The 24,044-nt window shown below is 41.8% G+C and overlaps 1 protein-coding gene across 3 annotated transcripts in view; it reads left to right on the top strand.

Moving 5' to 3' along the window:
- The window catches only part of VPS50 (VPS50 subunit of EARP/GARPII complex), a 77,600-nt gene that overhangs the window by 40,174 nt on the left and 13,382 nt on the right, over positions 1 to 24,044 (top strand). For all 3 annotated transcript variants that reach the window (XM_088654193.1, XM_035129040.3, XM_088654194.1), the window contains 5 exons: positions 145 to 321; positions 1,905 to 2,023; positions 4,045 to 4,151; positions 11,771 to 11,892; positions 14,793 to 14,873. In XM_088654193.1, coding sequence (XP_088510319.1) covers positions 145 to 321; positions 1,905 to 2,023; positions 4,045 to 4,151; positions 11,771 to 11,892; positions 14,793 to 14,873 — 606 coding nt within the window. The remainder of the gene's footprint in view (positions 1 to 144; positions 322 to 1,904; positions 2,024 to 4,044; positions 4,152 to 11,770; positions 11,893 to 14,792; positions 14,874 to 24,044) is intronic.

Genomic DNA, 24,044 nt, shown 5'->3' with positions numbered 1-24,044 from the left:
AAAAATGAAATGAAAAAAGGAAAGCCATGTTAGCTGAAAGACAAACACCACAGTGCTTGTAAAGAAACTGCTCCTTTATTATGTGGATCAATATTTAAACTGCATGGCAGAGTCTATAAATCACCTTCTGTTTTGTGTTAATAGGAATTTAAGTTCATGGCACAGTCCCGTTCCCCTTCTGTGTCGCCAAGCAAGCAGCCTGCTTCAGAAACAGAAAGAACCATAACTCTGTTTGAGCAGTATTGTAATGGAGGGAATCCCTTTGAAATCCAAGCCAACAACAGAGATGACGAGACTGAGGATGTGCTGGCTTCCAATGGGGTAAGGGAACACTTTGATGAGCTCTTAGTATTATGTGAGACACGGTATTTCTAACCAGTTAATTTTCAAAATGGAGATTGCAAAGTAATAATGCTTCAAACAGGGAATTCCCTGTCGACATGCCTGATGTTACTGTAGAGATCTCGATTCAGGACAGCTCAGTTGATAGAGCACGAGAATCTCAAATGTCAGGGTCATGAGTTCGAGCCCCACATTGGTCACTGTCAAGGATTGGCCTTTCTGTTGCTACAATGCGAGTCGCGTTCTGTTTTCCTATACGTAACTGATTGGTCCTACTATCATCACAGAACTGACACATTCTCAGATCGCTAGGGGGCGCAATGATCACATATACCAGCAACCAGCTATGACTTTCTGTAAGTTGTAGTATATATTTTCTGCAACCTTGTTTTGGATTGCCCATGGTAATACCGAGTTAGTACTTGCTGTGCTGCATCCCCACTCTCCAGCATCTGGATAATTAGTGAATTATCAGGCTGTCATGAATATGAATTTGTGCAGGGCTCGCTCTTTCTTTCTTTCTTTCTTTCTTTCTTTCTTTCTTTCTTTCTTTCTTTCTTTCTTTCTGTTTTGTGTTCTCTGTGACACTTCGGATACAGAATGTTCTGTGAGGAAGGAACTAGAATGCTGAAGAAAATGAGTTATATGCATGTTTTCCTCAAATTTGGTTGGGCAGTCATTAGATCTGCAGACATTAAAAAATGAGTTTTTTAATGTTGCCAGAGCCCTCCTGCTCTCTTCCCAAAGCAGTAGGAAAAACCCACTGGGACCCAGTGTGTGTGTGTGTGTGTGTGTGTGTGTGTGTGTGTGTAAATGGAGAGCAGCGAACAGTGGGTTTTCCCAGCTCTCCATTTAGTTATTTAATCCCCCACCCGCTGCATGTAAGGTTAAAGGTAAAGGGACCCCTGACCATTAGGTCCAGTTGTGACCGACTCTGGGGTTGCGGCGCTCATATTGCTTTATTGGCCGAGGGAGCCGGTGTACAGCTTCCAGGTCATGTGGCCAGCATGACGAAGCCGCTTCTGGAAAACCAGAGCAGCGCACGGAAATGCCGTTTACCTTCCCACCGGAGCGATACCTATTTATCTACTTGCACTTTGACGTGCTTTCAAATTGCTAGGTTGGCAGGAGCTCACCCCGTTGCTGGGATTCGAACCGTCGACCTTCTGATCGGCAAGCCCTAGGCTCTGTGGTTTAACCCACAGTGCCACCCGCGTCCCACATGTAAGGTTACAATTGTGTAAATAAAGTGTGTGCAAGTTTCAGGCTGTCTGTCTATCTATCACCTATCTATCTATCCAGAACTGAATCTGACTAGTCCAGATATTATTTGCTGTTTAAAAAACCTATAGTACTGTAGTTGTCTTTTTTTAAAAAAGAAGTTTTTGTCTGGTGAGCAAGGTATCCACCATTCACCAGGGGAAGAATGACAGGAACAGTATCTTAACTTCAGACAACGTTGCTCCGTGTACGGAATTAAAGTCTAAGGACCAGTGGGGCATTTTATGTGCCTTCTGAGTTATTGCACAGGAGCTGAAAGCGCTTACGGTTTATTTTGATAGTATGAATCGGATGAGCAGGAAAAGAGTGCCTATCAAGAGTATGACAGCGATAGCGACGTTCCTGAAGAACTGAAGAGAGACTACGTTGATGAACAGACTGGAGATGCCCCAGTAAAAAGGTACCTTGAACACACATTTCTTAACTTATTTTTTCTGACATGCTTAAGCACAAACATATATACTGTCCACTCATCCTTAGTGGGACTTTGAAAGCCGCCCCCCCCCCCCAAAAAAACATATCTTGAGGCAACTCTTTCTACATCCATTTGTCTAGTGAGGAACACTCCCTACCTGCTGCTCCCACCATGCTTGTATGTGCCAGACATGTGCCATGAAAGCCCCTGCGTAGTGCAAAGCATTCTGGGTCCATGTTCTAGGATGCCATCTGTTTAAAAGCAAGGATGCGTCATCTGCGAGGCTCGTGTTGTTTTTGGACTCCAGCTCCCATCTGCCTCAGCCAGCATGGCCAGTTGTCAGGGATGATGGGAGTTGGAGTCCAGCAGCACCTGGGATAGCGGCGGGATAGTCACCCTTGGTATAAAGAGAGAGTTGCCTAGGCCTGTTGGTCGTTAACCATGTACCTGTGTAAAATGAGCATGCATGTTAAAGGACAGCAAGCCAGCAAGCTTCTACAGCTGCTCTTGGCAGTGATGGGCAAGTGACCACTAAGCAAAACTTGTCTGCTATTACTGATCTTCTCACTCGGGAACCCTTGATAGTCAACTGAGGAACTCCAGAACACTGTTTGGAAACCACTGTTTGACGTTCATGCTTTTTATCAGCCACCTTGGACGATTTTAAGCTGTTACAGGAAAAAGCCCCACACGTGGTTGTGACCTGCATGGTAGTTCTGAGGGTGGTGGTGGTACCCAAAGCAGCACATCTGACTATGACTAGAGAGCAACCAGGTTCATATAGGAGCAGGCAATCCTCCCAGGATTAGCCACCAGCTTGGATGGGTTTTAAAAAATAATTCATGGAGGATAAAAGGTTGTCAAAGGCTCCTAAATGTGATATCTTTGTGTTCTACCGCCACTGTCGGAGGGAGTATGTGTCTGAATTTCAATTGCTTGGAAACCACAGGAGCATAGCTGCCAAGTTCTCCCTTTTTTAAAGGGAAATTCCCTTATGCTGAATAGGCTTCCTCGCGAGAAAAGGGAAAACTTGGCAGCTATGCACAGGAGGCGAGAGCGCTGTTGTACTCAGGTCCGGCTTGCTAGTTTCCCATAGATAGGCATCTGGGTTGGCCACTGTGAGAGCAGGATGCTGAACAGGTGGGCCACTCACCTGATCCTTCTTATGTTCTTAGGTTAGAGAAGGTGGAGATCTAAAATGGGTGGAAGCTGCACAACTCCGTTAAGCATCTTTCAAGGCAGATTAGTAACAACGTGGAGGCAAATGAATGCTACTTTGGGAATGAGAAAATAGATCTTTGCAAATGGAGGCGTTGGCGTTACAGCTTTTACATCCACGTGATCTTCATAGTTTAAAAGTCTGCAAGAGCTTTGTTTGGCCTTTGTAGCTCCGATAATTATTCCATGAAGAAATTAAAATGCTGCCCGCTCCTGCTAAAATAAAGCCATTTATCATTTTAAGCGCTTGGGCTAAGACCTTCCCCCCCATCCTTTTGTTAATTGGCAAAATTGAAATTAGGTATGACTTCAGTATGACTTAATTACTAAGGGTATGAGGTGATAAATGTATTCCTATTGTAGAAGATAGATAAACAGGTGTAGAAGCCTGAGGCTTCTAGGAAGCGATACTCAGGTCCGACTAAAGGAGCCATATTTTATTTTATTCTCTCAAAATGAAAGTAACATTTTACCTAACTCCCAATACCTCTTAATTCCAGTCAAAGCTTTGCCATTATTGGGCCACCCATACCCACCCCAAATGTAAATTGTTCAGAAGGATGCTTAAGCCTTCATTTCTAGATCTCGGCTGGAGAACTTGTTTAGCCTGAAGGGCCGCATTCCCTTCTGAGCAGCTTTCCAAGGGGCCACATGGCAGCGTGTTTACTTACAAACCATTACTATACTCTGCTCCTTTAGTGGCAAGAACAAAATATAAACGAAACATTAACTTTCCCATCTGCGTGGTCCATGTCTGTGCACTTACACCTAATCATTTTTCTACCTAGTATTTCTCGAGAAACTTTGAGAAGCAGGAAGCGATCAGATTATTGCCTCAGTAAGGTGAACGCTCCCATTTTGACCAACACTACACTGAATGTAATAAGACTTGTTGGTAAGTGAAATGGTTTCTTGCTTTCTTAATACAACCTGCATGTTTTATCAGTGTGTGTGTATTTTATATTTAGAATCGCCTGGATTTTAAAACTTTATAACAGGAGTGTCATAGTCTCATCTTTGAATAGTTCTGAGTTTGTTGCCGTTGCCGCTGCTGTTGCTGTTATATTTTTGTTACAAAAAAAATACAAAAATTATGATGTGAAACAAAATTATAAAAGATTGCAAGATAATTTATCATGAAGAGATTCTGCAGTATATTTACAAAAGAAAAGCACAACAAAAACTCACCAGGAGGGGAGAAATAGTAATAACTATTAATTCAAAGAATGGAATATGCTTCATTACAAAAAAGCTTCATGAAAATATTCCCATTTAGTAATCCACCACATTATCTTGCAACATTTTCACAGGTGTGTGCAATCAGTCCCTAGCTATTGTTTAATGTAATTAACTGTGGGTTCTCAGGCAGTTGATGCCTCCTTGTAGTCGTCCTCCTTTTTCCACCACCCTTTTTAGCTTCATTATCTCCCAACTGCTCCCATATTTTAGCTGGTTTTCTGTAGTCTCTCCAGTGTCTGGCATATAATATCTGCGCTGCTTGAAGTGTATCTGGCACGTGTTCAACTTTCTTTATTTTCCTAAGAGGCGACATGATAGAAGTGTATAAAATTATGTGTGGTATAGAGAAAGTGGATAGAGTGCATCTCTTATAATAATAGAACTCAAGTACATCCCATGGATTCAGGACAGACAAAAGAAAGCGCTTCTTTGCACAGAGCCTAGATCAGTGATGACCAAACTTGGCCCTCCAGCTGCTTTGGGACTACAACTCCCATCATCCCTAGCTAACAGGACCAGTGGTCAGGGATGATGGGAATTGTAGTCTCAAACAACTGGAGGGCCAAGTTTGGCCATCACTGGCCTAGATAAACTATGGAATTCTTTCCCACAAGAAGCAGTGATGGCTGCCAACTCGGATGGCTTCAATCAAAGGTGCCAAGTTGAATAAAATACGGGGCCAAGGCTGGTAAGTCCTGCCCCACATAACCACATAATTGATCATATGACGCAGCACAGAGACACCATTTGAATGGCAATGCCCTTCAACTTTGGGGGGAAGCCCCCTCAAATGTTTTATTTGGGGGGGGGGTCGAAGGGACCCCGTGTCAGGGGACCACCACCAGGGGTCAGCAGAGAGCCCAGCCGAACGGTGTCAGGGCTCTGAGACAGGGAAGACCCCAGCGAGGATGGTGCAGGAGGAGAGGGATGCTGCCGGCTCAGAGCAGCCACAGGAGGTGTCGGGAGCATCAGAGTACAACGGCGCGGAAGGGGAGGTTTCCGGGGAGAGGAAACTGAGCAGCTCAGGAGGGGAGGGGAATGTGGTCCCTCCATCCCCCCAGTTACCCAGGGGGGAAAGCGCTGGGAGCAGAGAAGGAGATTTAGGGCGCCAAGGATGCTTTGCTGGAGGAAGTTCCGCCGAGCGGCACTTCCGGATTCTGACTCGGACTGAACAGTCATGGACTTTTTAGCTTTGTCTTGTACATATGTATATAATAAAACTCTGTAAAAACCAGCCACGGAATTTGGAGCCTCTTACTCGTGTGAAGCACCCAGGAGCCCTCACATCCCGGCTCCTAGGAGTTGACTCCTATGGCTTCAGTAGAAGAAGTTCATGGAGGGTGCCTACTAACCCTCATGCCTATATGCTGTCTCCATACCAGATGCAGTGTGCTTCTGAGCAGCAGTTGCTGGAATCAGATGGGAGAGCAGTGCTGTGCTCAGGCCCTGCTTTCAGGCTTCCCATAGGCATCTGTTTGTCCACTGTGAGAACAAGATGATGGGCTAGACCAGGCATCCCCAAACTGCGGCCCTCCAGATGTTTTGGCCTACAACTCCCATGATCCCTAGCTAACAGGACCAGTGGTCGGTGAAGATGGGAATTGTAGTCCAAAACATCTGGAGGGCCGAAGTTTGGGGATGCCTGGGCTGGACAGGCCACTGCCTGAGCTAGCAGAGCTCTTCTTATATTCTTATGGATGTAGGGTTTTATTTAGCAGGTGGCGATGTGTCAGGCATGCTGTAATTTGGTTACAACGCCAACTATTTAATGTTAGCTAGGATGCAAACCTTGGAGAATACTTGTACTGAGCCAACGTGCGTGCCCACAAATGTGCTTTGCCACTGACTGGTGTAACAGAAAGTCCTTCAGTGTTTGGGGGCTTTTTATTGCCTTTTACAACGCTTAGAACAAAAGGTTATCACATGAAGTCATTACCTGAATCTACAATGTAGGTAAATGGATTTTCATCTGATGGACACGAGGGAATGTAATTGAATTGTCTTGTGTGGCACCTCGTTGCCATGCATCCTTGCCAGCAATCTTGTTCTCCCCATGCTGTTACCTGAAACTTCGTTAGACTTTGGGAAAACATTGCATTTGTGAGCATGACCTAATGGCATAAGCTGCTGCACTCTGAGCTCTTCTGGGATGCTGCAGTAATAATTCGATAAATATTGCTCAATATTTCTTGGCCAAACACTATCTTTCGCTGAACTAATAAGACTGTTGATACATCTGGCTGAAGACTATGCAGAATTGCCGTCTAAAAATATAAGCGGGCACTTCGTTCTTTACAAAGTTTAGATGAATTTGGCAAAGATTATGTTGTTCATTAGTTACAAGCCAGAAATATGAGGAAAGACTTCTGTGCCCGAACTCCCAGTTCTTTGATTGTTCTTTATTTCCTTCCTTCATAGCTTTTTTAAAGGATATCCCTAGCTAGGTTTGCCATTATGGGGTAGAACTTCGTGCCATATTCCAGTGTTTTTAGGGCATATTGAAAGAATGCATTATCTAAAGCACAGATGATAAAGTGTTGGCTCTCAGATCTATGACCTGGAGAATGGAAGGCAGATAGAAAGTATATGGGTAAAAATCGTAGTAGAGGGAAACATCAGTGACCTTACTGTGTGTGTCTGCTATGGATCTCCAAGCCAGACTGAAGACATGGATGATGCCTTCCTAGAGCAGATTACCAAACATTCAAAAAAGAGAAATATAGGAAATATAGTAGTCATGGGAGACGTCAATTGAGTTTTGTAAGCAGAGGTTGGATGGCCATCTGTTATCTTTAGTTGAGAGTCCTTCATTGTAGTTGGTGGAACTAGATGACTATGAGGTTTATATGCCATGGTTTTATAAATAGGTACCTAAATAAAGAATAGTGGATATGCAAAAGTTATTTGTTGAAACTAAACTTACCATGAAATATTTTGCTATGGCAGTGTTCTAAAGGGGGGTGGAGGGGTTAAACATGGTTTTTCCTATTCTGTATTGGATAATTACTAATTGGCATGTCCAATGTGCTTTTGTTGCACAAAAAGTCTTGTAGAGTCTATATATCCTCTCAATAACCCTGTGGGACACATTAGGGTGAGAAAATGTAAAACTGTGGTTTTCATGCATTATCCAACTCCACCATGAAAGGATATTTCTAGCTGAAGATATGCAAAGAGTAAAAACGCACGGATATCCATATATATATGCTCCCAGAAGTGCAAGCTGGATTTCGAAGGGGCAGAGGAACCAGAGACCAAATAGCAAACATGCGCTGGATTATGGAGAAAGCTAGAGAGTTCCAGAAAAATGTCTACTTCTGCTTCATTGATTATGCAACTAATGGGAGTGCCTGATCACCATATCTGTCTCCTGAGAAATCTCTATGTGGGACAAGAAGCTACAGTTAGAACTGGATATGGAACAACTGATTGGTTCAAAATTGGGAAAGGAGTACGACAAGGTTGTATATTGTCTCCCTGCTTATTTAACTTATATGCAGAATTCATCATGCGAAAGGCCGGACTAGATGAATCCCAAGCCGGAATTAAGATTGCCGGAAGAAATATCAACAACCTCAGGTATGCAGATGACACAACCTTGATGGCAGAAAGTGAGGAGGAATTAAAGAACCTTTTAATGAGGGTGAAAGAGGAGAGCGCAAAATATGGTCTGAAGCTCAACATCAAAAAAACCAAGATCATGGCCACTGGTCCCATCACCTCCTGGCAAATAGAAGGGGAAGAAATGGAGGCAGTGAGAGATTTTACTTTCTTGGGCTCCTTGATCACTGCAGATGGTGACAGCAGTCACGAAATTAAAAGACGCCTGCTTCTTGGGAGAAAAGCAATGACAAACCTAGACAGCATCTTAAAAAGCAGAGACATCACCTTGCCTACAAAGGTCCGTATAGTTAAAGCTATGGTTTTCCCAGTAGTGATGTCTGGAAGTGAAAGCTGGACCATAAAGAAGGCTGATCGCCGAAGAATTGATGCTTTTGAATTATGGTGCTGGAGGAGACTCTTGAGAGTCCCATGGACTGCAAGAAGATCAAACCTATCAATTCTGAAGGAAATCAGCCCTGAGTGCTCACTGGAAGGACAGATCATGAAGCTGAGGCTCCAATACTTTGGCCACATCATGAGAAGAGAAGACTCCCTGGAAAAGACCCTGATGTTGGGAAAGATTGAGGGCACAAGGAGAAGGGGACGACAGAGGACGAGATGGTTGGACAGTGTTCTTGAAGCTACCAACATGAGTCTGACCAAACTGCGGGAGGCGGTGCAAGACAGGAGTGCCTGGCGTGCTATGGTCCATGGGGTCACGAAGAGTCGGACACGACTAAACGACTAAACAACAACAAATAGCACGAAAAGGCAGTGAACACTGACTTAGAAACCTGGGATACTGGCATTCATCAAGTGCTTTGAGGTTTTTAAAAACTGCTTTGAGCTTTCGTGTTTTTCGGTTGTTGTTTTTACAATTAAGCAGTAAATTGTATGCAATGAAAATAAATAAGTAAATCTTGCATGAGCCACTGTGATTTTTCTTGAAGCTATATTGCAATTTACAAACACCTTGAATAACACCTCTAAGATACTACTACGGTATATGGTTCATTATGTGTTCTGTTGCTTAATTTCTCACACAAAACATAAAGCAGAAATACATTCCTGTTATCTCTTTTTCTGCCAGACTTTAAGGGCAGACTCGAATGACTCCTCCATAATCTATTTGAGATAAGGTTAATGTGAGCTATTCCCCCCCCCCCAACACACCTTTGATGGTTGCAGCTTGTGAGAGCTGGAAAAGATGTCTTGCAGAGAACCATCGTGTAATGGAAAATTTAACTGTGATGATAATAACTGCAGTATTCTATGCTGTGTAAGAATTACCCACTGCCATGTAAACCAAGTTACTGTGAGAGCCTATCATGAAATCATTCTAAACGCATCCATAAGCACTTGACAAATTATATAATAAACCCAAAACATAAAAGTTGCAGACTTTTAAATATTAAAAAGTAACTCACCCCATATAGTTTTGCCTGGAAGTCTTAATATCACACTTGTTTTAGACTCAAGATTGCTAAGAAATATGTGCCAATGGCAAACAATTTGTCAAAAAAGCATGCTGTTGATTGCATCTTTGTAAAAGTCTGATTTCACTGCAAGTGCTGCTCATAATGTTCTTCTCTTCCCTTCTAGTTATTCTAGGGGATTGGGGGGGGGGGAGACCCACACTCTGCTGATGGTCCTGTTGGCGACTTTTCTGATGATTCCTTTTCAAAATACCTGTTTAGTGCAAAAAAAAAGGTTGTCTACTAGGTTTATAGGAGAGAGTTTAAAAATTGGCATTATCTTACGGAAGGAATGAAGAAGAAATGTTCCTGGAGCCTGAACAGTGTCAAGATGCAGAGTGATGTAGTGATAGAGAAATGTTCTTGGCATCTAAGGGAGAAAAGATTTTACAGGGGCAAGATTTAGGGAAGAGTTCCTTGTCTTCCTCATAGACTCTTAAGTCCTATCTTCTAGCCTTTCTGTTATGTAGATGTGTGTATTGAAAGAGATGTTTGGAAAATCCAGGCCCATGGGATTATCATAGGTGTTATTGAATTGTTGACATACACATCAGTTACCAACAGCTTCAGATGTTATTTCTCTCCCTAAATGTGACCCGGTAACATTGGGACTGCTCACATGTTCAAGGGTGTGCAACCCCAGAGAAAAAGGGAGAATGAGTAGAATTTAAGGAAATGTTCAAGACTACCAAGGCTTAGAAGGATGTTTGTAATCGAGAAACATAAAATCATTAGGCCATTTTATTGCCTTAACAGTTTTCATTGCAGATTTAATGCTATTTCATGCACTAGTGCAACGTATTATAATAAGTGAGATGCTGCCTGAAGCTAAAAACGGTGGTGCGATAATTTTTCAATAAACGTTGTTAAACCTTCAGGGTTCTGATTTCACAAGATTGATTATTATTTCCTTTATTTCTGATGTCCAAGCTGTGATTGCCACTTTTTATGTAGGTGCCACCCACATACAAGAGGAGAGGTATTAACAGGCCTTTGTAATTTGCAGAAGCGCAAAACAACAATGGCAACAATATTAGAAAAAAAAAACCTAAGTGGGGGAACCACAAAACAGCCCAGTGAGAATTGAGAATGTTCCATGGCTCTTGAATGCTGATTGATAGCTGAGGGGCTGGAATCCTGAGCAGGGAAGTGCTTCACCCTGCCAACACTTTGTTGCACGGCAAGGTTGTCCTACCTATGCCAGTTTCCAAAATTCCACCGCACGTTTAGGCTGTGCATACAACCATACGTTTAAAGCACTTTGAAAGCACATCCTTCCCACCCCCTAAAAAATAATCCTGGGAACTGTAGTTTGTGAAATGTACTGGGAATTGCTGCTCTCTGAGGAGTAAGCTACAGTTCCCGGGATTCTTTGGGTGAGGGGAATGTGCTTGAAAAGTTTGGTCTACTACGCAGCCTAAATATGATCAAGAATTGGAACTTAGAATGGACTTAAGAAGTTGGGAAGAAGCTTAACTGTTTATAACCAGGGACAACGAGGAGAAGGAATAAGGTTTAGCTCGGAGCTTTCCAATCTGTGTGTCGCGACACGTTAGCCTGTCGCCTGCAGTGTTTAAGTGTGTCATGCTAATGCTCCCTGGGGCTGGAAAGGGGTTAGTTTAACCTCCAGTTTGCTAGTAAAGCTGAATTACTGTGTCGTGAAATGATGCATATCTAAAACGTGTGTCACCAACATGAAAAGTTTGGAAAGCTCTGGTTTAGCTCCTAACCTATGGTGATCTTTGCTTTCAGTTATGTTAGGAAATACCGTGTTTCTCCAAAAAAAATAAGCCATACCCCGAAAATAAGCCATAGTGATAGGCAGTTTAACCTTGTAGGTTAAACTGTACCATACTTAATAATAATAATAATAAAGACATCCCCTGAAAATAAGCCACCGGTTTTTTTTTTGAGGAAAAATAAATATAAGATGGTGTCTTATTTTTGGAGAAACACGGTAGCTGCTATTCTAGCCAATATTGCGGGGTGGGGGTGGAATATTGCAGGCCCAGCATGGATCGTTTATTGTATTTTCATGGGACACTCGGTCCTCTAGCATCCACTCGCACTCACCTTGTCCATCACCAGTATGGGCATTTCACTAATAATAAGTATATTTAAAAGCTGGTTTGGCATCAACGTACAAACTTGACATGGAAAGTTGAACTTTTTGTGGTGTTCTTCTTTGTCTTTGAAGGCAAATACATGCAGATGATGAACATCTTGAAGCCAATTGCATTTGATGTGATCCACTTCATGTCCCAGCTTTTTGACTACTACATGTATGCAATATATATGTTTTTTGGCCGAAATGACACGGTAAGTAAATATTGCTGTTTAATCAATGTGTGTGCATGCATGGTGAAGGGGAATAGTATAAGGGGGTAGCGATGGTTGGAATATTAATTTGCAATTCTAGAAGTATGATTGGTATAAGGTCTGTGTGGGGTTTACGCCTATCTCTGCTTCCAAGATGTTATAGAGAAAGAAATGTTGTTACGAGGAAACAATCTGAGGATTACGGAAAAATTGGTTTCTGGTTTGTGGTATTGTGAGAGAGAAGATGGAGGTCACACTAGAATAATTCATTTTGTTCAGATACCGGTAATTGCTTTTCAGATATGATGTTCCTTTAACTTGGGGGCTCTCTCAATTTGTCATAACAAGACCAAGAAAAGAAGCCCCCATAAAAAGAAACCAACAACCCTATAGAAGTTTGCCCACAGGCAGACTAATAAGAGGAATTTGGATGAGCCATGCAGGTTAGTGGCTGTGCAGTAATAAAAGGACTGAGTAAGCTGCAGTTTCAATGGAAATCAAAGGCATGTGAGTGCCAAATGGTACTGGGATATGCTGCTGTTTTGCTTTCAGTGACGGAAAGAGTATAAAGGAGGGATGAGGCTCCTCAAGGTCTCTTGCTCCTTTTAAGATAACACTAGGAGAAGAATATAGGGAGGTGCCCACTCCACCCTTCAAAACTGAAGGCACCTCCCAGCATTGAGAAGCTAGGTGTTAAAATAGCTGGATACATTTCACATATGCCACCAATCACTTGTTTATTCATTTATAACTTGCAAACCTGAAAGGTATGTTCAGAATATTACTACAAAGGAACAATATTTTCCATGTTGCAAGAATCCCAGAAGCAATGCAAATACAGTGGTGCCTCGACTTACAAATTTAATCCGTTCCGAAGGCACCTTCATAAGTCGAAAAACGCCATTGGAAATGCGATTTCCCATAGGAATGCATTGGAAACGGAAAAATTCATAAGTCGAAGCAACCCTATCTAAAAATTCGTAAGTAAAAAAATGCCTATCTAAAACCGCCACAGTTTTTTTCCGGATGTCGAGACATTCGTAAGCGCGCGGCCATTACCCCCATTCGTAAGTTGAAAAATTCGGTTGTCGAGTCGTTCGTAAGTCGAGGTACCACTGTACTAGAATCAAGTGCCCCACGAGCTTTAACAGGATGGGATCCTAAATCAGTCATTTATCTGCTTGACAGATCTACACATGGTTCCAAATTGTCTAGGGCTGTTCTTAAGGCAGGAGATTTGGTTGTTTACAGAGATGAACAGCAAATAGGTTTTTTTTTAACACTGACTTGATTTTCATTGGCTGTTTCTGCTGCTCTTTGTTTAATTTTTTTTTCACCTTTGCACCTCCTGTTTGCATTTTAAAGCTTTTACCCAGTTCTACACTTTCCACATCTAGCAGAGAACAACACAGTGCTAGGCAGGTAAATGCACAAGAGTTGGATTTTTGAACATTGTGTTTCCTACTGTAGTGTTCCTTATTGTTTGGCTTTTTGAAGAGCAGCTCCCATGGGAAACATACAGCTTACAAAAAGGGTCTATGAATTTAATTTAGGCTTCTTGTAAAGACGATGTGATAATCTAGCATCTCTGAAGACCTCAAAAAACTTTAATAATAATAATAACAATAATAATTTGGTATGTCCTTTACGCCAGTAGAATAATATAATGATAGAATTGTAGTGTTGGAGGGGACCCCAAGGGCCATAGAGTGCAACCCCCCCCCCCGGCAATAAGCTGCCTGTGTTGGGGATACTATTGCGTAGGGTCAACCCCACTAAATTGAAAAGGAAATGTTTTTGAACCTTTGAAGACCAAAGACATTAATAATTTTATTGTACACTTCTCTAAGTGAAAGTCTGTCATCTCAGCCCACACACTGCAGATGTGTGTGCTATAAAGAAACACAGATTGCCTTAAGTGTTCTTCCATATTCAGCTGCCCATGTAAGAGTTGCAAGCTATTTAAAATATTCAGCCTTTTCCATCATTCAAGCCCATTTGTTTACTTCAAGGTACATTAGCTTGTGTGGCTTTTGAATGATAGTTAAGGTCTGTTCTGTTGAATCCAAAGCAAAGGAGTGTCTTCCTGAACTGACAAATGTATTCCTGGCGTGAAACTGTACCCATATTTTGACATTATGGTTGAAGTTGACCCTTGAAATGCATGTATGTTTCTTAGTTCTCACGCTATAGTTTTGTCAACCAAGTAGCTCTGTCTGGGTCTCTTATACTTCCCTCTGAATTTAAAATGTGGTAAGTTGCAATAGGATCAGCTAGTATAATTCATTCCTATAATGGAATGGCTTTGGGTCTTTGTGAACCATGACACTGGAACATTTTCTGCTTGATTCATAATCACAAATGTTTGTGTAGGTGTAACTTCACTGAATATTTTCAAAAGGAAATCTTCCTTATATAACTAGTTATCTTAGAGCACGAAGCTAATTGCTACTAAATAGCAAGTACAGTTCTTCATTCTGATTTACATTAAATTTGTTCTTCATGTGGCAAAGGTGTCCCTTGAAATTTGATGCCATTCTCACAAAGAATACAAAGCACATGGCTTCCCTATGTCCCAAAGTGCAATATAAAGTATTCTGGGGGGGGGGGAATTATCCCCTAATACAGTGGATAATTCATGTGTCCAGTATGAATTGTGTGTGGTCGTTCTAGTGTATGAAACTTAGTTTTTCTTTTTATATGAGTGCAATGTTGAGTGTGTTGCTTCTGCCTTCCTTCCCCATCCCACCTCTTTTTCCATTTTTGATTTTGATTGAAATACCATGTCATGCTGAGCTTTTATCCAGTGTGGCAATGGAATGTAGGCAAATGGGGAAATTCCTTTGGATCATTTGTATGCTATCCAAATTGTGTTGCTTAGAATTCCCTCTTACTTCCAGTTTGAAACGACAGGACTGGGACTCAGCAGCAGCCGGCTTCGAACCACACTCAACAGAATACAGGAGAGCCTGATTGATCTGGTAAGTTGTAGGACTTTGAGTAATTGAAATGGAAGAGTAATAGGAATTTCTGCTTTGCATTGGTTGCTGTACCAGATGTACACCATCCTGAGTAATTGCACTAAATCTGTGTTAGATTACAACAACACATGGTTTGCGGAGATGCCTCTGAAGACGGTTTGGAAACTTCAGCTGGTGCAGAGTTCAGCAGCCAGGAAGACGGCTTGAGCATATTACACCAATCCTGGCTTGAATACCCTGGCTGCCACTTAGGCCCTCTTGTTGGTTCCTCTTGACCCATACCACTGGTGATCCACAATACAGTAATGAAGAAACTTGGAAATTTGGCATAGTTGATGCCTGTGTATATTTCAGAAACAGCATGAGACTGTCTGTGGTGAAACAGTGGTGGTTGAAAACTTAATTGGGATTGTATCCTAAATTTCATACCACTAGGACCCTCGTACCTATGGGACTGCCTCTCCTGGTATGCCCCGCAGAGGACCTTAAGGTCCATGAATAGCAACACCTTAGAGATCCCAGGCCCTAAGTAAGTCAGATTTGCCTCAACCAGAGACAGGGCCTTTTCAACATTGGCTCCGGTCAGGTGGAACATTCTGTCTCATGAGACCAGGGCCCTGCGAGATTTGATTTCTTTCCGCAGGGCCTGTAAGACAGAGTTGTTCCGCCTGGCCTTTGGCCTGGAATCAACTTGATCCCCTCCCCCTTTTCCTTTTTCTGACGAGGCTGCATTTTAATTTTAATTTTAATGTTGTATTTAATCTTGTTTTTTAAGCTGTATTTTAATTAATTGTTTTATATTCGGTGTTAGCCACTCTGAGCCCGGTCTTGACTGGGGAGGGCGTGGTATAAATACATTATTATTATTATTATTATTATTATTATTATTATTATTATTATTACCTCAGCAAAGCCATCAAGATGTCTTTTAAAGATGGAAAGCTAAAATACACGCATTCAACAAGATCTTCCCTTTAGGAATCACTGCCTGTTTTTTCACAACAGTTGTGTTACCTGTGAATCCTTCTGTCTCAACAGTCCTTCAGAAGATGCCCATCCTTTGGGGCAGGCATCCCCAAACTGCGGCCCTCCAGATGTTTTGGCCTACAACTCCCATGATCCCTAGCTAACAGGACCAGCGGTCAGGGATGATGGGAATTGTAGTCCAAAACATCTGGAGGGCCAAAGTTTAGGGATACCTGCTTTGGGGCCTAAGGTTTCAGCAATCGGCCACAGCACCTTTAGTGATTATAAGCCTGGAGAGACCAAACATGAGACAGTTCAGTTCTTGCTCTCTGTGCTTCACAATGATACCCACATTCATTGGGTATCAGTGATGTGAAATAAAGCCTAATGACTTCAACTCGGGTACCTTCACAGAATCACATTAGTAGGAACCATCAGCCCAGGTTTTTTTTCCTGTTTCCAGTTTCCCACACTGTTACAGAAGGCCCCTGGCCCCCTGGAACAACTGTGTGTGTATGGGGGGGGGGGGTTGGAACTCCAGGGGCCCCTAGAGCATGGGGTGCTGCAGGAGCAATTGATGGAAATTGCCTCCTCTCCCCTTTCTCCAGTGGAGAATCACAGGCATTTGTTCCAAACTCTGTGCAGTATGTTTTATTAATAATAGAAGGTCTGGTCTCAAGTGTGATTATAAAAGCTGTATGTTACAGTACCGAAATGGCTACCCCAAAGTCAGTCTAACCACTTTTGCCTTGCCATCTATCTCTCGTCCTCTGAGAGCATGTTAGCTGCCAGTGGAAATATTTGATAGATGTTGATTTATTTGTTTGTGTGCCTTTTTTTTATAGCCAAACACCAACATAATTTGGCTGTTGTTGTTTTTAGTTAAGACATTATTCATACCACCGTGATACACTGCATCTCTTTTATGTAAGCAGCTGGTGTAAATGGATCTCCTTCTGGGAAGAATTGAATATACTGTATAAGAACCACGGTTTATCCTGTCAACTGTTGAAAGAATGTAAAAGCACATGTCCCTGATAAGTAATGTGGTACCAATTCTGTGTTCACATTCTGCAGTGGAATTAACTAGGCAGGTTAAATGGAGCTCCGTCTGGAAGGGGAAACCGCAAATGCAACAGATCAATAAAACCAGGCAAATGCTGCTTTCCTCAATGGAGAGGGTGACAAATTATTTACCAGGTCTGGTGCACTGCTGTTTGCTTTCAATAGAATGGTACTACGGGATGGAACAAGTTCCTGGTTCAAGCACCATAGAGCTGCTGGCAACCTTGGATTGACTTCATCTGTGTTAATTGGGAGATCATTTTGATACAGTCCCCCCCTCAATGGGTGTGGTTTCATAATAAACCCAGGTGTGGACAGATGCATATAGAAAACACATTGGAATTGAAAACCAAGGTGGATTATCCAGGAAAGATATATAACCAGGTATGCTAGATTCCTGATAGCTCCTGCTCACAGATACCTTCTGTGAAACCCATGTGATAAAAGTGCTTTGTAAAGCACCGCAAGGGTCCATAAACTTCTATATGGGGGAAGCTGTGAGCTGTGGCTTCCTTTTCCCGGAGAGGGTTCTGTGTTTAATCCCTAGTGTCTCTATTCAAGTAACTTTGGTTATGTGAGCAAAGTTTCCTTCCATTTCATCCCACAGTTTCGGGTGGGGTGGGGTTGATCACCTTCACTATGCGTGCTGATTCATTAGCTCAGTACATCTGGAGGGCAGTAAGTTGTGGAAGCCTGGTCTAAAAGGTACTCACCAAGGTGGTGTTTTTTTTTTTTTACTTCCCACAGTATATTTAATCTGTATATTGTGTTTCAGCTCAGGTACAGTTTTATTTCTGAGACCGAACAAAAATGAGAGCAGTTAATATGTAAGCAGAGGAGCTTGTCAGAGCAATGGGATTTCCAGGGGTAGAAACAGAAAGATGGGCCTTCATTGTTTTCCGTATGTGAGAGAAAATCTTATTTGTTTTTCATTTAATTTATTTTTCAGTACAGTGAACTTATGCTGTACAAGCTTAATGGGGGGAACAGGGGACGGGACTGCTCTTACAAGATCAGAATTGGCAGCCTTTCCCCCATAAAGTCTAAAGGAAATGAAAGATCGGAAAACCTATCAAAGTAGACAGCATTAAAATTTAAAAATTCAGAGCTGCTAACTAGATCCACCTTAAACCTGGGCAAATAAAAATGTTTTAAGTAGTGACAGATGTTCATCAGGGATGTGGCTGTTCATGCCACCAGGGCAAGGGAATTTTCATAACCAAGACATCACTACAGAGAAGGCTTTCTCATATCCCTACACAATAAGCTATGTTTGCCAAGGGGTAACGAGTGGGGCTATCAAGCCGTTCCTAAAGTATTTGCTGCTATATTTCTCCATGTGTACACTGTACATGTGTGTGTGTGGGGGGGTGAGTCTTCTTCCATGTTCCCAGTTTCTGTGTGCTCTCCAGCACTAGCATTTGCATGTTCGGCCGACCATCAGGAAGCAGAGTGCATCTGTAGGTTCTCCCTTCTGACACTTTCTTGAATGAACCAGGGTTGAAGGTAGCAGAAGGCTTAACGACCCCATTCACACATAATGGTAAGCCCATGGCTTAGGGGGAGCCAAGCACATATTCAGATTCCTAGATTGAAGGCGGTAAGTGCTGAGGTCCTCCCTTGGTCCTGCTGCCACCACAGCATCTATGGCTAAGCCATGATTTGGCTTACTGTTGCTCATGGCTTGTTTGCTTCAGATAAACTTCGAGTGGTAAACTAAAAATAATCTTTGCTTTATTGGCTTGTGGTTTTTGTTTGGAGCAAAACAAAGCACAAGTCTGGGTCTGGGTGTAGTGCTAGCTCAGAGTAGCACAGCACCAACAGGACTGGGGAGACTTTGCTCCAGCAGTCTGCTTGTTCAACCTAAGCCATTTAAAAAAATTCCTTCCAGTAGCACCTTAGAGACCAACTAAGTTTGTTATTGGTATGAGCTTTCGTGTGCATGCACACGAAAGCTCATACTAATGACACACTTAGTTGGTCTCTAAGGTGCTACTGGAAGGATTTTTTTTTAATTTTGTTTCAACTACGGCAGACCAACACGGCTACCTACCTGTAACTAAACCTAAGCCATGGTTTGGAATAACGTCAAGTTAGAATTGGGTCACTGAATGCTTGACTACAGCATTTATAAGTTTTCCTAGTAGACTCTAGGCTTTTCTCTGTAGCATATTTTTTAAAAAACCAGAAAGTTACCACTGACACTTTACAACTCTCTAGGAAAGATTTGTGCATGTAAGATGCCGTGAACCTTTATTCTTTCTATTCCTTAATTTTCTGAGCAATCTTGCATTGGCAATGACGTCTAGCTATTACCTTTTTGACCAACTGTATTTTGGATGGCTTCCTGCTCAGTGTTGACTGTGAATTGCTCCATTAACTTTAATAAGACTAATTTTGCTTTTAAGTTAGGCAAATTCGTGATCAATTTTGTCAGTGGCAAAAAAGTAACGAGTTGCATCAAACAAAAGCAATTTTGGATCCTGTTACATTTAGATTTGAGGGAGTCTGGCATACTCTTTATGAATTAGGATAACTCTAAGGTCACCTGTTTGCAGGAAAAGGGTTGAGAATTTAATTCTAAATACAGATAATGATAAGGGGGCCTAATTCTTTTAGTGCAGCTTCTAAAAAAGTGGAAAATAGGTAATTAAACCAGCTCTGGCATCATGTCACCTCTTAAGCTGTTCATCTGAATATCTTCTTCCCTCTCCCACATTGTAGAAAGACTTCAGTTTTTTATTTCAATTTTAATTTCTTACTCACATTTCACCATGAGGTCCCAGGACAGGTTATAGCAATTAAAAACTACAACATTTAAACTGTTTAAAACAAATTATAGTCACAAAGATAGGGTGGATCTGAAAAATATGTATCTCAGGTGTCAGAGGCTAGGGACATTTAATAGAGGTGCCAGAAGCATCTCTGGGGAGCGAATTTCGCAGCTTATGGGCTACCACAGGGACACCATCCTGGGACACCATCACCTTGAACTACTGTGAGCAGTAGAACTGCCAAGAGTCCTTCTCCCCAGGGGGTCTGAAGGGAAGGTGGTATTTTCAGATATTTGGGGGGGGGGGCTACAATTATTTAGAGTTTTGAACCCACCAATGAGCACCTGGAAATTGACCTGGAAACTAACTGGCAACCATTAGTTGCATCAGTAATATAGCTGCTACATTTTGAACTAGGTGAAGTTTCCGAGTCAGAAGGAGCAGCCGGTCTTTACTTACTCTAAGCCTTGGATTATGTTTTTTGATAGCAGATTCCAGAAACGTAAATGGTGGACTGATGATCAAGTAATATATCAAGTCCAGTCATTTAGATAGTTGAGTCTTATTTTGAACAATTGGTTCTCCTAGAAACAACAGCAACTGTTTAAACACCAATTTGTCGGTTTCCAAAAAAGCTACTTAGCAAAGAATGACAACTGGAGATCATTGTGTTGAAGATTTTGTCTTAGTTCAGTTATTCCATGAGGCCAAGCTCTGGAGAGATGGCCAAAATCTCATTTCGAAATCTTGCAGGGTGAAGCTAAACTTGGGTTGCCATCTATCGCAACCAGAGTTGAAAATAAGTTAAATGGATGGTAACATCATTTCAAGCTATGCCGGATGGAAAATGAAGGGTGGAGTGCTGGGCACAGAGATGTCAAAATAAACTGGCAATTGTAACTGTTGAAGGGTTTTTGGTGTTAGGCCATTCATTGTTGTGACCTGACGGAATGGGTTTCTGGCAGTCATGTCCACAAACATAGTTATGGCTATGAATAGCATGTATTTCTTGTGGTGATGTTGCAAGTTTAAGAAAGATCACATCAGGGCACATTACCTTCAAATACTGACCTTCCTTATGTAGGCCTTTTATGGATTTTAAGTAAGACCATAGTAGATACAGTGGTACCTCAGGTTACAAACACCTCGGGTTACAAATACTTTGGGTTACAGACTCCGCTAACCCGGAAGAAGTACCTCGGGTTAAGAACTTTGCCCCAGGATGAGAACAGAAATTGTGCGCTAGTGGTGCGGCAGCAGTGGGAGGCCCCATTAGCTAAAGTGGTACCTCAGGTTAAGAACTGTTTCAGGTTAAGAACGGACCTCCGGAACGAATTAAGTTCGTAACCAGAGGATAACTGCATCTTGAAGGGATGACTACTGGTATTATGTTTGTTTGTTTGTTGTTGCAGCCAAATCGAATATACTACTAATTACTTTATTTTACAATGTCGATCCATTGAAAAAAATCTGGTTGCCTGTTCTGTTTCAGTATTTGAGTTAAACACCACAAGATGCTGTGATTGAGATACTACGAATAAATTGTTTTGTATAACTTGCATGGTGGTGGTGTTTGTACCAAATGTGTTCCTCCACAAACTAATTATTTTAATGATTGAGCTTAATTGATTAGCATATGTAGCCATCATGACTGATACAAATTTTTCAGTATATTTTAAATTTCATTTTAATCATGGTCAGTTTTATTGGTTTTAGCATATAGTAGAGCGCTTGATGGGTTAGTCTATCTGCAAGTACTTTGGTGTTCAAAAGAAAGGCACAGTGTTGTGCTCCTCCTAGTTTCAATATCTCTGGTTTATAAAGGTAATTGAAAGCTCCTCTATACTGAGTCAGACCCATTTGCCAACCCAGCTCAGTGTTGCCCACGTTGACTGCTTGCGGCTCTCCAGCATTTTGGACAAGGGTCTCTCCCACCCCTACCTAGAGATGCTGGGGTTTGAACCTTCTGTGTTCAGGGCAGATGCTCTGCAATGGCCTTTCCCTTTAAGTAGCAGAGCCAGGAAGGACTTCTGCTTGAGACTTTTGAGCAGCATAGACTGGCCCATTAGAGCCAGTAGGGTGCTGCCCTGCCAACTGCAGCCTGCCCTCAACCAGCCTCTGCCTACCTGCCTTCTTTATTCCAACCAGTCTACGGGGTGGGACTGGCAGTTAGCTTCCTCCTCCTTAGTGCTCAGTTCAGTGTTGCCTTTGTAGAACTCAACAGGGAGGAGGCAAAACTAGAATTAGTCAGCTCCGCCAGTCATTTGGCTCTGGCTCCACCTACTGTTGGCCTCCCTGCTTACCACCCCACCAGTGGCAGTGGGCACCAGCCGCCATTGCCTCTTAGAGCTGTTTCTAGTTAGAGTAAACAGTACTGATCTAGACTGACTAATGGTTTGACTCGGTTTCAGGTACTGTCATATGTTGCAATGGCAGTGGGAGAATTTGATCCCATACTGTTTATGTGGCCTTTATTTTACCCACCAGGTTAGTTTTGTGTTTTAAATTGGACTCTAGTCAGTATATAGGTAAAAGCTCTTGTTATTCCCAGTTGTGTCTTCAAACTCGGGCCATATTGTTCTCAGTGGAGTCCTTATGAAACCATCTCTTTTTTTCTTTCTTTCTCATAGATTGTTTTACATTAAACTGAAAGACAACTTTTAGGACTGATAGTAGAAAAAGGGTACATTTGGTTTTGCAAAATTGCTCTTGCCCAGGGGAAGCATTGGTTAGTAAATAAAGCTTTAATTAACATCATCCATCACCATGAAGGGTGAGATATTAGTTCCCGTACTTGTGCTTGTATATTTTGATGGCTCTGCACTGAAGTGCATGCAGATAACTCCTTTGAGGAGGCAGATGTAAATTTTTAGATTTTCGGGGCTGAATATAATTAGACTTTAGAAAAGTAGCAGTCTCCTTTTCCTTTTTAGCAGGAATAATTGTTGAAGAGCAATGTATATCTTTTGTCATCTACTTGGCAAAACAGGAAGTGGACTAATGAAAACTTTGTGTTATTGTTTCATTGACTAATACTGTATTTAGCTGCTAGTATGTACCTTTGAACTTTGGGGGGCTGGCTTCTGAGTGAAGTTTCAGAATATTGTGCTACTCATTAATGCTCAAAGAAGCATTCTTAAATTGAGAAGCTTGGGTTTTTTGTATTTTCCTGATGTGATTAATTATCAAGATTTGTTAACTTTCCACAAATTTCTGTTACTTTTTTGCTCTGACTATTATGCTGTTGTTTGTTTCTAAGGTTGTGGTATGAAATACTGACTGTATGCACATTTAAAACAGCTTGTTTCCACAGCAATGAGCTTTAATCTTCTTCTTTTTTTAATGGCTAGTTTATGTGCCAGTTGAATATGACCCTAGTTTTATGGATTTATTAAGGTAGAATTTTCTTGGACTTCCAGGAACCTTAAAAGAACTCTCAGTTCTCATGTAACCTTAAATAGGTTACTGCATTCTTTGGTATAAGTCAGAGAAAACCCACATTATGCAATCTTACTCCAAAAGTTTGTAGAAGTTGTTGAATATTTCTCCCAGGCTTCATCTGTGTAATTCAGTGCGAGTGGAGGTCTGCTACCTTAAAAAAGGACACTGGGAAATATAGGATATAGACACATAAATTGAGTTACCCAAACTGGGAGTGGATTTATATACTTGGAATCCAGTTTGTGAGACCAGTAGTTGGCTCAACTTGCATCTCAGTTATTTTCAGTATGGTTGAGTGGTTTAACAATTTCTATCTCAGGTGAGTCCAGTAATCTGTCTGGGCCTCCACTGTTAGGTTTTATTTTTTGTGAATGGTTGGTTCCAAACTTCTTGGATTTTACCACTTGTCTCACAATGTATGTTAAAGAAAAATGGCATCATATTCCTAGATGGTGTGTGTGTGTGTATGTATGTGTGTGTAGTAAAATACTGCTAGACGTGAAAAGGAGCTCTTCATCAAGTTTGTTCCAGTGGTGAAAATTACATACTCCAAAAGCCTTTATAACGTCCCAGTCAATGATCTGTCTTCCTCCTTTCTCATTACAAGGAGTGATACAGTACAAAAGCTGCTGAGACTTGATGCCTTTTCAACCTGAATGGCACCTGTAAACCTGACAGTTGCTCAAAGGTCCTTCTTGTTTTCCTGCTCAATGAAGGAGAAAATGAAAGAAGGAAATGTCACTCTTTTGAAAGTGGGAAACACTTGAGACAGAAAATCTCCCCCACCTCACTTTTTTGTGTTTTTTAAAGGCACAAATGCTAGCTGTATAATGAAAGGCTTTTTGCAACGCCTACTTGCTTTTTGCCATCTCAAAAGTAAAAACCTTTCTCAGTGCATTGTAGAAGCATGGAATGATAGCCTAAA

Source organism: Zootoca vivipara, chromosome 11 (assembly GCF_965207765.1).
Source record: "Zootoca vivipara chromosome 11, rZooViv2.hap1.1, whole genome shotgun sequence".
Classification (NCBI taxonomy): domain Eukaryota; kingdom Metazoa; phylum Chordata; class Lepidosauria; order Squamata; family Lacertidae; genus Zootoca; species Zootoca vivipara.
Note: the sequence above shows the minus strand (reverse complement) of the source record. Positions and strands in the feature narration are given on the sequence as shown.